Source organism: Perca flavescens, chromosome 10 (genome assembly GCF_004354835.1).
Source record: "Perca flavescens isolate YP-PL-M2 chromosome 10, PFLA_1.0, whole genome shotgun sequence".
NCBI lineage: Eukaryota > Metazoa > Chordata > Actinopteri > Perciformes > Percidae > Perca > Perca flavescens.
The window spans coordinates 19,363,556-19,375,988 of NC_041340.1; the positions used below are offsets into that span (position 1 = coordinate 19,363,556).

At 41.9% G+C, this 12,433-nt stretch overlaps 3 protein-coding genes and 1 pseudogene across 4 annotated transcripts in view; all 4 read right to left on the reverse strand.

The window, feature by feature from the left end:
- LOC114562568 (protocadherin gamma-A11) overlaps positions 1-12,433 on the reverse strand; it is a 262,197-nt gene that overhangs the window by 225,822 nt on the left and 23,942 nt on the right. The gene's annotated exons all lie outside the window — the stretch shown is intronic.
- Positions 1,473-3,915, reverse strand: LOC114563271 (protocadherin gamma-A4-like). The gene is made up of 2 exons (XM_028590118.1): positions 2,366-3,915; positions 1,473-2,235 (listed from the first exon to the last, which is right to left on the reverse strand). Exons 1-2 carry the CDS (start codon positions 3,913-3,915, stop codon positions 1,473-1,475), a joined length of 2,313 nt encoding a protein of 770 aa, XP_028445919.1.
- Positions 4,528-7,755, reverse strand: LOC114563272 (protocadherin beta-16-like). Its single transcript, XM_028590120.1, has 2 exons — positions 5,371-7,755; positions 4,528-4,566 (listed from the first exon to the last, which is right to left on the reverse strand). The coding sequence occupies exons 1-2, from the start codon at positions 7,753-7,755 to the stop codon at positions 4,528-4,530; spliced, it is 2,424 nt and encodes an 807-aa protein (XP_028445921.1).
- On the reverse strand, positions 9,294-11,734 carry LOC114563273 (protocadherin beta-15-like; annotated as a pseudogene).

Below are 12,433 nucleotides of genomic sequence, written 5' to 3' on the forward strand. Positions count from 1 at the left end.
GATACTATGCATTCTGATGAAGTTCCCTTGGCCTTTGGAATTAAAATAGACCCACATCATCACATACCCTTCACCATACCTAGAGATTGGCATGGTTTTATTTCAGTTAGCCTAATAGCTAGTTTGATTTGCATTGAGAGATGATTTTATGGAAAGTACCCCATGCCAATCTAGGTATGGTGAAGGGTATGTGATTATGTGGGGCTATTTTAATTCCAAAAGCCAAAGGAACTTTATCAGGATGCATAGTATCCTGGATCCATGAAATAACTGGCCTTTAAAAATAAAAATCTGCATGCCTCTATGGGAAGTTAACATAAGGGTGTGTATACTTATGCCCACTGTATTTTAAGGAAGAACATTTATTTATTTACGATACATTATTCAGTCACAAAGAAAATTGGTGTCCTTAAATGTTGGATTTTTCTTCATTGTTTTTTAATCAAGGCAAAAAGATCAATTTCCAAAAGATGGTTTTTTATTCCTCTTTTTAGTCAACTTTAGCATGGATGTGTAAACTTATGCAAGCCACTGGTACATTAAAAAAAATCAGTGTATTCATTACATATTTATTGACTTATTATCATTATTATTATTATTATTAATATTACTATTATTACTTTATTGAAATTCAAACAACATGGCTAAGGAGAAAAAGACATTAAGCTGAGGCAGTGCGCGAAAGCTTGAGGAGTGTTTTCAGGACCACGGACAGATCCCTTAAGATTTGGCAGGGCTGATTGCACACATACTGTATATTAAACGCTGTTTTCGCTTGGCCAGTGTTCTTAAATAGTACTAATGTGGGTTTGTAATAGAATAAAAAAAGTGAACAAGGAATTATTCTTACACCTAGCTAACCCGTTAGCCAACTTCCCCTCGGCTGAGTCAGAAATGAACCTATAATTTCCATAACATGCTGAAAAGTGACAGTGACACATAATACAAAATATTTTACAGTAAAAGTAAAAAGTAAAGTAAAATGTGAAAGACTCAGGAGAGCCTGCGCAAAAGGATTGATTTGAAAAATAATTATTCTGTGAAAACTTCACTCATAACTACATTTTTGCTGGTATAATATTCTTGTAACTATCGATTTTTTTTAGGCCCAGGTTTTTGCTGGTAAAATATTAACTTCCTGGTGGCGAATGATTGTTATTCTAAATAGCGAATTAGTAACTATCGATTGAAGCCAACAACCTGAATTACATTTACAACTATTTCATCAATGAATCACATTCAAAGTTTAGCTTTCTGAGAGTGTGGCAAAGGACGGAGAAACACTTCCCACAGACACAAAGTGAAATGCCATGGTTTTGAAGGACAACAGCCACAAATATGTAATATTTTTCTCACGCAAAGGGGGAACAAACTTCCATGATGCAAAAGATATATGCTACAACAGCCAAACAATCATTTTCGGAGGTATACACACATGATGGCAGACAGACGTTAAAAACGTAATAAACCAGTCAAAAACGCATTGTGAGCAGTGAAGCAGTTTGAACGGTTCCTACCTCTACAGACGGATCTAAATCTTCAAACGCATCCGCAAAGTCAGAAGGACTTTTCCTCAGAGTCTGGTCAGCAGGCAGTGTGTTGTCATTGTAAGACGTCACAAACTTAAAGTCACTGGTTCTAGAACCTGTTGTCAGGTAGGCGTCATAATTGTAAGCGCTGCGTAAAGTTCCTGTGCCGTCAACATCTGCGTAATTAGGAGGGAGATAAGCGCTGGGGATGGCAACTGCTCCATCAAACAACAGTCTGGGCTTTCTCCTGCGACAAAACCTCACACCCAGGATGATGATAATGAAGGTCAGAAAAAAGGTGGACACAGACACCAGCGCGATGATCAGATAAGAGGTCAGTTTGGAGTTCTTCTCATCATAAGAAATATCCTTCAATTCTGGCACCTCAGCCAAGTTATCAGAAATAAGTAAATACATGGAACAGGTGGCAGAGAGAGAGGGCTGTCCGTTATCTTTCACTGCTACAATAAGGTTCTGTTTCATGCTCTCAGACTCAGAAATGTCCCGCCGTGTCCTGATCTCTCCGCTGTGGACACCAATAGTGAAAAGTCCCGGATCAGTGGATTTGACTATATGATAGGACAGCCAGGCGTTCTGTCCGGAGTCCGCGTCCACCGCTATCACTTTGGACACCAGAGAGCCTCCGTGTGCAGCTTTGGGGACCAGCTCGGTCATGAAGGAGTTGCCTCGGGGCGGGGTACAGTATCTGAGGAGAGTTGTCATTCACATCCGATACGAAGACACTGACGGTCACGTTGCTGCTGAGCGGAGGAGAACCGTTGTCTCTGGCCATCACGTGGACTTTAAAACTCCTGAACTGTTCATAATCAAACGACCTCACAGCGTGGATCACCCCCGTGTCTCCGTTAACAGATAGATAGGAGGACACCGGGGCACCGTTCACCTCACCGGGTAACAGAGAATAAATCACTGTACCGTTTTGTCTCCAGTCGGGGTCTCGAGCAGTAACGGAACATAAAGTGGAGCCAGGTTTGTTATTTTCAGTCACATATGCGCTGTAGGTCTGTTCCTCAAACACAGGTGGGTTGTCGTTTATGTCTGCTACAGATAACTGAACAGTTTTAGAGGAGGACAGAGGTGGAGAGCCCTCGTCAGTGGCAGTGATTGTAACGTTGTAATCAGACACTAGTTCACGGTCCAGTTGTCCTGTGGTCACCAGAGAATAATAGTTTTTAATAGAAGGGACCAACTTAAAAGGGACGCCTTGCTGAATGGAGCAGCGGACCTGTCCGTTATTCTCAGAGTCTCTATCCTGCACGTTAACGATGCCCACCTCTGTACCAGGTAGGGTATCTTCTGGCATGGGATTTGTCAGTGACTTAATGAACGTAACAGGCGCATTGTCATTGACATCTGTGATATCAATTATTAATGTAGAAGATGACACTAATCCAAGACCATCTTTGGCTGCAATTTGTATTTCATAGGCGGACAACTCCTCATAATCTATTGATCCACTTACTTTCACTTCACCAGTTGCCTGATCAATAGAAAACAAGTTATTACTCTCATCTGAAATGTGATCAAATTCATATGTCACCTCTCCATTGATTCCCTCGTCTGCATCAGTAGCACTCACTGTGACCACAACAGATTCTAAAGGAGAGTTTTCGGCAATACTGGTTTTATAAACAGCCTGGCTGAACACTGGAGCGTTATCATTAGCATCCAGTACAGTAACGTGAATAACTGCAGTACCTGATCTCTGAGGGGAGCCTCCGTCTGTTGCCACAAGCACAACCATTAGCTCTTGCTGTTGTTCTCTATCCAGCTCTTTCTCTAAAACTAACTCACTGTATTTTCCTCCTCCGCTTTTTGCAATAACATTCAATCTGAAGTTTTCATTTCTCTCGATACTATAGCCCTGGATGGCGTTTTGTCCGACATCTGCATCGTGGGCCTCATCTAGACGGTAGCGACTTCCTTTAATCGCCGATTCCCCAATTTCAAATTTTATTGTATTCTTTTTAAACTGTGGCGAATTATCGTTGATATCTTGAACATGAACACTAATGCGGTGCAGCTCTAAAGGGTTCTCTAAAACAAGCTCCTGTTTTAAAACGCAAGATGCCTTTTTGCCACAAAGACCCTCTCTGTCAATCCTGTCGGCAACGATAATATCTCCAGTACTGAGATTAATGTCACAATACAGTTTGCTGTTTCCGTCTGCATCAATACGAGCCTTTCGGGCAGTCAGTTTGCCCACCTCAAGTCCAACATCTTTCGCTATATTTCCAATAACTGAGCCGCGTTTCATCTCCTCTGGAAAAGAATAGGACACATCTCCGGTGACGGTTTGCAGCGCTAGGATAAATACTCCCAAAGAGATGACCAGGCCAAGCACGGAAAATGCTTTGCTTCCCATTTTCCTGCAAGACCAGTGCCACATCCACAACAGCCAACCGAATCCTCTTCAGACAAAAAATGCAGTCCGATTATAAATGGTGCAATTTTGCTGCTTTCACCAACAGACAATCTATCCTGATTTAGAAATGCACAGGCGTGTCGGGTAACATAGTACTATTAAGTAAAGCTGGTGGACAGCGACACTGTGAGCAAATCATCTGCATTACAAAAAGATTTGAATATTTGAGTATTATGATGAGAAACATAAAAACAGCTAAGTCCAGCTTGCAGTCAGATCCAAACATAAATAAATGATCAGTAACAACGTAGAGGGGAGTTTTCAGTTGTAAATGCCAGCACGTGTTTACCTCCGTAAGATGATTTAATTGCACGTGTTTACCTCCGTAAGATGATGTTTTAGATGATGTGTTTACCTCCGTAAGATGATTTAATTGCACGTGTTTACCTCCGTAAGATGATGTTTTAGATGATGTGTTTACCTCCGTAAGATGATTTAATTGCACGTGTTTACCTCCGTAAGATGATGTTTTAGATGATGTGTTTACCTCCGTAAGATGATTTAATTGCACAGCAGTGATGCGACTGGGGATCTGGAAGGTTTGGGCTGGTTTCAGCCCATGTTTATCATGAGTCTCAGAGACGTACCAAACTGCAAAATCAAAACTGTGGTGTTATTTTTGAGTGTGATACACATGATAAAAGCACTAGTATTCCACCTGTTCTTTAAGAGAAATTGTGTTCAACATTCGGCTATGATCAATAGGGAGCCGAGGAATATAACGGATCTTTAAAAATCTATACTGGTTTTGTTTGCAAATCCTTATTCATTTATAACTGCTTCTTGATCAATTTCCCCACCACTATATAGTTAATGGAAGAATGCAGTTTTCACGCCAACTACTGGTCTCCAAAAATAGTTATCGGCGCTGACTGCACATCGTTTTGATAAATTATGCGTACCAGTTACAATACCACAACGGCTGGCTTCAATGTGAAACTATTCTAATGGACCGATTCACATTAAAGGGTAACCTTGGGCTAAGAAATATAGGAAGCAGTGTAACGTTCATGTATAATTTTGAAAAGTCAATTAAGCATGTCAATGATTAGACACGGGTAATATCATAGATGTGTAATTGTAAATGTTTGGATGTAATTGTAAGGTGAATTCTTCGGATAATGCAAAAACAATGTAGTATACTTCAACCAAACAAGCATTTTTACAGAAAAACAAATGTGTTGTGTGTTGTTTTTTGGAAGTATAAATAATTACATTTTGAAAGTATGAAAAATGCAAGTTAGGCTTACCCCACCCCATTAAGTAACTACTAACTAAAGAATATTTAGTGGTGTTCAAGTATTCTAACGAAAACTGATTTAACATTGTCTGGGTGCAAAAACTCCACACAAAGGAGGGATTTGTCTTCGTGTCATAACATGCACATGAGCCTACCTCTAGAGGCTCCAAAGAATCTTCAAACGCATCAGCAAAGTCTGATGGACTTTTCCTCAGAGTCTGGTCAGCAGGCAGTGTGTTGTCATTGTAAGACGTCACAAACTTAAAGTCACTGGTTCTAGAACCTGTTGTCAGGTAGGCGTCATAATTGTAAGCGCTGCGTAAAGTTCCTGTGCCGTCAACATCTGCGTAATTAGGAGGGAGATAAGCGCTGGGGATGGCAACTGCTCCATCAAACAACAGTCTGGGCTTTCTCCTGCGACAAAACCTCACACCCAGGATGATGATAATGAAGGTCAGAAAAAAGGTGGACACAGACACCAGCGCGATGATCAGATAAGAGGTCAGTTTGGAGTTCTTCTCATCGTAAGAAATATCCTTCAGTTCCGGCACCTCAGCCAAGTTATCAGAAATAAGTAAATACATGGAACAGGTGGCAGAGAGAGAGGGCTGTCCGTTATCTTTCACTGCCACAATAAGGTTCTGTTTCATGCTGTCAGACTCAGAAATGTCCCGCTGTGTCCTGATCTCTCCGCTGTGGACACCAATAGTGAAAAGTCCCGGATCAGTGGATTTGACTATATGATAGGACAGCCAGGCGTTCTGTCCGGAGTCCGCGTCCACCGCTATCACTTTGGACACCAGAGAGCCTCCGTGTGCAGCTTTGGGGACCAGCTCGGTCATGAAGGAGTTGCCCTCCGGGGCGGGGTACAGTATCTGAGGAGAGTTGTCATTCACATCCGATATGAAGACACTGACGGTCACGTTGCTGCTGAGCGGAGGAGAACCGTTGTCTCTGGCCATCACGTGGACTTTAAAACTCCTGAACTGTTCATAATCAAACGACCTCACAGCGTGGATCACCCCCGTGTCTCCGTTAACGGATAGATAGGAGGACACCGGGGTACCGTTCACCTCACCGGGTAACAGAGAATAAATCACTGTACCGTTTTGTCTCCAGTCGGGGTCTCGAGCAGTAACGGAACATAAAGTGGAGCCAGGTTTGTTATTTTCAGTCACATAAGCGCTGTACGACTGTTCCTCAAACACAGGTGGGTTGTCGTTGATGTCTGCTACAGATAACTGAACAGTTTTAGAGGAGGACAGAGGTGGAGAGCCCTCGTCAGTGGCATTGATTGTAATGTTGTAATCAGACACTAGTTCACGGTCCAGTTGTCCTGTGGTCACCAGAGAATAATAGTTTTTAATAGAAGGAACCAACTTAAAAGGGACGCCTTGCTGAAGGGAGCAGCGGACCTGTCCGTTATTCTCAGAGTCTCTATCCTGCACGTTAACGATGCCCACCTCTGTACCAGGTGACACGTTCTCAGGTATGGGGTTAGTCAGCGATTTCAGATATATAACTGGAGCATTATCATTCATATCAGTAACATCTATTATTACTTTGGCATACGAGGTTAGCCCTAACCCGTCTTTGGTTTGCACTCTCATTTCAAAAGAACTCCTTTCTTCAAAGTCAATCACTCCAGTTACTCTAATTTCTCCAGTTTTAGGATCGATAGAAAATACATTAACATCGTCATCAGACACATGGCTTAAATCATAAGTAACATCTCCATTCACTCCTTCATCTGCGTCAGTAGCACTAACATTAATCACTATGGTATCTGGAGGAGAGTTCTCAGGCAGACTGGCTTTATAAACGGCCTGGCTAAACACTGGGGCGTTATCATTAGCATCCAGTACAGTGACGTGTATGACTACAGTACCTGATCTCTGAGGAGAGCCACCATCTAGAGCTGTGAGAAGCAAATTAATCTCGTTTTGCTTTTCTCGATCCAGTTTGTTATCTAGTACGAGTTCAACCTTGTTGCTGTCAACAGCGAGAATAAAGTTGTCGTTCTTTTGTAGGCTGTACCTTTGAACAGCATTTTGACCTATATCTGCGTCATGGGCCTCCTCAATAGAGAAGCGGTTACCTTTGTCGGCTGACTCGCTTATTTCCATTTCAATCAAATTCTGTCTGAATTTTGGCGAGTTGTCGTTTATATCTTGAACATGAAGACTTAGTCGATGAAGCTCCAGAGGATTTTCTAACACTAGATCTACTTTCACAACACACGAGGGTTTCTTGCTACAAAGGCTTTCTCTGTCCATTCTCTCCGATGTGACCAACTCTCCAGTACTCAGATTAATATCACAGTACCGTTTACGAGTCCCCTCAAAATCAACACGGGCCTTTCGGGAAGATAAGGTCCTCAGATCAAGACCGAGATCTTTGGCTAGATTTCCAATAACAGAGTCGCGTTTCATCTCTTCTGGAATAGAATAACTCAGGTCTCCATGAACGAGGTGCAGCGTTACAATAAAGGAAGAAAAGCAGAAGATCAGACGAAGCGATTCAAATACTTTGTCTCCCATCCTGACACAAAAAGGCGTTCTCAGCTTGTACAACTTCTACTATCCAGTGCGGAAAAATAAAAGCTGTCCGAAATCACCAAATAATCCAAAACTTCACAGCAATACACACGATGCAGTATGTTTGAAACTATGCAACCGTTTCTCTGGAAAATCTGCAGCTCACATCTATGTAGTAGTGGGTGGAGTGGTGAATGTATGTTATCTGCCAGTCAACAGCGACACCATGAGTCACTTTTTATCTTCACACTAGTATGTTATAAAATATTCCTCAAGATAACATTCACTCACGTTCAAATGAAATGACCATGTGTGGTAAATTTATAATTTGCTTAAAAGACACAAGGGATCATTGTAAATGTCTCAGGTTTAAAGATGTAGGTTTTGTTTCCCCTATAGCTGAGCTCATGGGGATTTGGTTTTAAATGTTACCTTTGCTTGACCTTTTTAAAGGTTTTTATGGAAGTAGGCTATAGATAAATACTACAGTTTGATCCTCCGAAAGAAAGGACCAGCTAAACGTCCAGTACAACACTGTAACAAATTGTAAAATAAAGCTGTTGTTGCTCGCTCCGTAATAAGACTATGAGGTCGAGAAATACGTACATTACAAAAAAGCAGTGTGTTCATTAAATATGTATTAAATTATTATTATTATTATTATTATTATTACGTTATTGAAATTCAAACAACATGTCTAAGGAGAAAAAGACACATCCAGCTGAGGCTGTGCGCAAGAGCTTGAGTAGTGTTTTCAGCACCACGGACAGATCCCTTAAGAATTGGCAGGGCTGATTGCACAAATATATTAAACGCTGTTTTGTCTTGGCCAGTGTTCTTAAACCGTACGAATGTGGGTTTATAATAGTATAAAAAAAAGTGAACAAGGAATTATTCTTACACCTAGCTAACCTGTTAGCCAACTTCACCTCGGCTGAGTCAGAAATTAACCTATCATTTCCCTAACCTGCGGATAAGTGACAGTGACACATACTTAACAACACTGTGAAAGACTCAGATGACCCTGCGCAAAAGGCTTGATTTCAAAAATTATTATTCTGTCACAACTTCACTCATAACTACATTTTGCTGTTATAATATTCTTGTAACTATCCTTTTTTTTCACAAGGCCCAGGTTTTCTGCTGGCAAAGATCAGGTTGAAGTAACTTCCTGGTGGCGAATGACTGTCTTATTCTAAATAGCGAATTAGTCCCACTTAACATAATCCACGAAAAGCAACTTTATAAAACAAACAAACTGAATTACATATTACAACTATTTCATCAATTAATCACATTCAAAGTTTAGCTTTCTGAGAGCGTGGCAAAGGACAAAGAAACACTTTCCACAGACACCAAGTGTAATGCCATGGTTCTGAAGGACAACAGCCACAAATATATAATCTTTTTCTGACGTAATTTACTAAGAAAACGGAAAAACAATTTCCATGATGCAAACGAAATATGCTTCAACAACAACAAAATCATTTTGAGGTAGAAACACACGCTGGCAGACAGACGATAAAAACTCAATAAACCAGTCAAAAACGCATTGTGAGCAGTGAAGCACTTTGAAAGGTTCCTACCTCTACAGAAGGCTCTAAATCTTCAAACGGGTCAGCAAAATCTGAGGGACTTTTCCTCAGAGTCTGGTCAGCAGGCAGTGTGTTGTCATTGTAAGACGTCACAAACTTAAAGTCACTGGTTCTAGAACCTGTTGTCAGGTAGGCGTCATAATTGTAAGCGCTGCGTAAAGTTCCTGTGCCGTCAACATCTGCGTAATTAGGAGGGAGATAAGCGCTGGGGATGGCAACTGCTCCATCAAACAACAGTCTGGGCTTTCTCCTGCGACAAAACCTCACACCCAGGATGATGATAATGAAGGTCAGAAAAAAGGTGGACACAGACACCAGCGCGATGATCAGATAAGAGGTCAGTTTGGAGTTCTTCTCATCGTAAGAAATATCCTTCAGTTCCGGCACCTCAGCCAAGTTATCAGAAATAAGTAAATACATGGAACAGGTGGCAGAGAGAGAGGGCTGTCCGTTATCTTTCACTGCTACAATAAGGTTCTGTTTCATGCTGTCAGACTCAGAAATGTCCCGCTGTGTCCTGATCTCTCCGCTGTGGAGACCAATAGTGAAAAGTCCCGGATCAGTGGATTTGACTATATGATAGGACAGCCAGGCGTTCTGTCCGGAGTCCGCGTCCACCGCTATCACTTTGGACACGAGAGAGCCTCCGTGTGCAGCTTTGGGGACCAGCTCGGTCATGAAGGAGTTGCCCTCCGGGGCGGGGTACAGTATCTGAGGAGAGTTGTCATTCACATCCGATATGAAGACACTGACGGTCACGTTGCTGCTGAGCGGAGGAGAACCGTTGTCTCTGGCCATCACGTGGACTTTAAAACTCCTGAACTGTTCATAATCAAACGACCTCACAGCGTGGATCACCCCCCGTGTCTCCGTTAACAGATAGATAGGAGGACACCGGGGCACCGTTCACCTCACCGGGTAACAGAGAATAAATCACTGTACCGTTTTGTCTCCAGTCGGGGTCTCGAGCAGTAACGGAACATAAAGTGGAGCCAGGTTTGTTATTTTCAGTCACATATGCGCTGTAGGTCTGTTCCTCAAACACAGGTGGGTTGTCGTTGATGTCTGCTACAGATAACTGAACAGTTTTAGAGGAGGACAGAGGTGGAGAGCCCTCGTCAGTGGCAGTGATTGTAATGTTGTAATCAGACACTAGTTCACGGTCCAGTTGTCCTGTGGTCACCAGAGAATAATAGTTTTTAATAGAAGGAACCAACTTAAAAGGGACGCCTTGCTGAAGGGAGCAGCGGACCTGTCCGTCATTCTCAGAGTCTTTGTCCTGCACGTTAACGATGCCCACCTCTGTACCAGGTGACACGTTCTCTGCTATTGGGTTCATCAGGGATTTCATATAGATAACTGGAGCGTTGTCATTTACATCAGTGATTTCAATCATTACTTTGGAATCCGATGAAAGTCCATAACCATCTTTGGCATCGATGCGCATTTCATATTTAGAATTACTCTCGAAATCAACCTGTCCTATGACTTTTATTTCTCCAGTTTTACTGTTCAGTGAGAAAACCTTTTTAGCCCTTTCTGATATGCGGCTAAACTCATATGTCACCTCCCCATTAACTCCCTCGTCTGCATCAGTAGCACTTACACTGACGACTACAGTATCAAGAGCAGAGTTTTCAGGTAGACTGGCTTTGTAATAGGCTTGCTCAAACACTGGGGCGTTATCATTAGCGTCCAAAACAGTAACGTGTATGTTAGCAGTTCCTGATCTTTGTGGATTGCCACCATCAATGGCAATCATCACGAAATTTAAATCGTGTTCTTTTTCACGGTCTAACTCTTTGTCTAAGACCAACTCGACGTTTTTAGACCCATCTGCATCGTCTCGAACAGATAAAACGAAGTGTTCATTCTTTTGTAAACTGTATTGTCTAACCGTATTTTGTCCAATGTCAGCGTCATGTGCTTCGTTAACACGATATCGGGCTCCTTTGATAGCCGATTCTCTTATTTCCAGTTTAATTGTATCCTTTGGGAAAACGGGTGAATTGTCGTTTACATCCTGTATGAGCAGTGAAATACGGTGCAACTCCAACGGGCTCTCAAGGACTAATTCAAATTTAAGCATACATGAAACCTTCTCCCCACACAGCTCCTCTCTGTCAATCCTTTCCCTGATGATAACATTTCCCGTTTTTAGATCAACATCGCAGTAGTGCGCATGGCTTTCCTCAGTATCGATACGGGCTTTACGAATGAACAATTTCCCTACTTCCAGGCCGAGGTCCTTAGCAATATTTCCAACAATGGATCCGGGTCTCATCTCTTCCGGAACAGAATAGCTGAGGTCTGCAGTGGTGATGTGGACAAAGACGGCAAAGCCGCAGACAAAGCTCAACAACGATTGTCCTTTGAGGTCCATTGTTTCTCCCGAAAGAAGAAATGGACACGCAAATTCCCCTTGTTGCTGATAAAATTCAAAAGTAATGGTGAAATTAAGACCGCCGCTCATACAACAATGGCAGCTCTGGTTATAATGCTTGAATTACTCCTTTTGCAGTGGGTGGAGATATGAACCTCCTCATATCTGCAAGTGAGCAGCGACGCCGTGAGTTTATTTGGAATATTGCAAAAAAATAAATAAAATAAATACTATCCCAGCATAAGATGCCACAGTTGCTGCCATGATCGACACTGCAGTATCATATTTCAGTGTTCAGACGCAAAGTGAAATTGTTTATTTCGATGTTTTGGGTTTGGTGTATAGGCGCATAAAGATAAAACACCACTCAGAACCATGGACAGCGTATGAACGGCGAGGAGTCGAACCAAAGCTCTCTCTAATTTGACATTTCTATTCTTAAAGTATACATACATAATATGGACTGATCATTGAATATTAATTACGGTGTGACATTTCAAGTGGTGGGTGAAATACAACGTGAATAAACTGGCAATGGCAAAAACGTGTTTCAAATTGAATTAGTGAGGCCTGCAAAATATTTGTATATTATTTTCGCATGTATTCAATATATAGGAGGCTGTTTTATCTGTGCATCAGTCGGTTAACAATACATACATGTAACTAAGAATTCCAATAGGCATGTGTGATAGTTAGGCAATGT

Bases quoted from the DNA above. Each gene is read 5' to 3' on its own strand.
- LOC114563271 (XM_028590118.1), bottom strand. From the start codon at position 3,915: ATGGGAAGCAAAGCATTTTCCGTGCTTGGCCTGGTCATCTCTTTGGGA. The intron at 2,236-2,365 runs GTCGTTTGATTA...AACTCTCCTCAG, and splicing joins GGGGTGATCCACGCTGTGAG to ATACTGTACCCCGCCCCGAG.
- LOC114563272 (XM_028590120.1), bottom strand. From the start codon at position 7,755: ATGGGAGACAAAGTATTTGAATCGCTTCGTCTGATCTTCTGCTTTTCT. The intron at 4,567-5,370 runs GTAGGCTCATGT...TTGATTTTGCAG, and splicing joins ATTCTTTGGAGCCTCTAGAG to TTTGGTACGTCTCTGAGACT.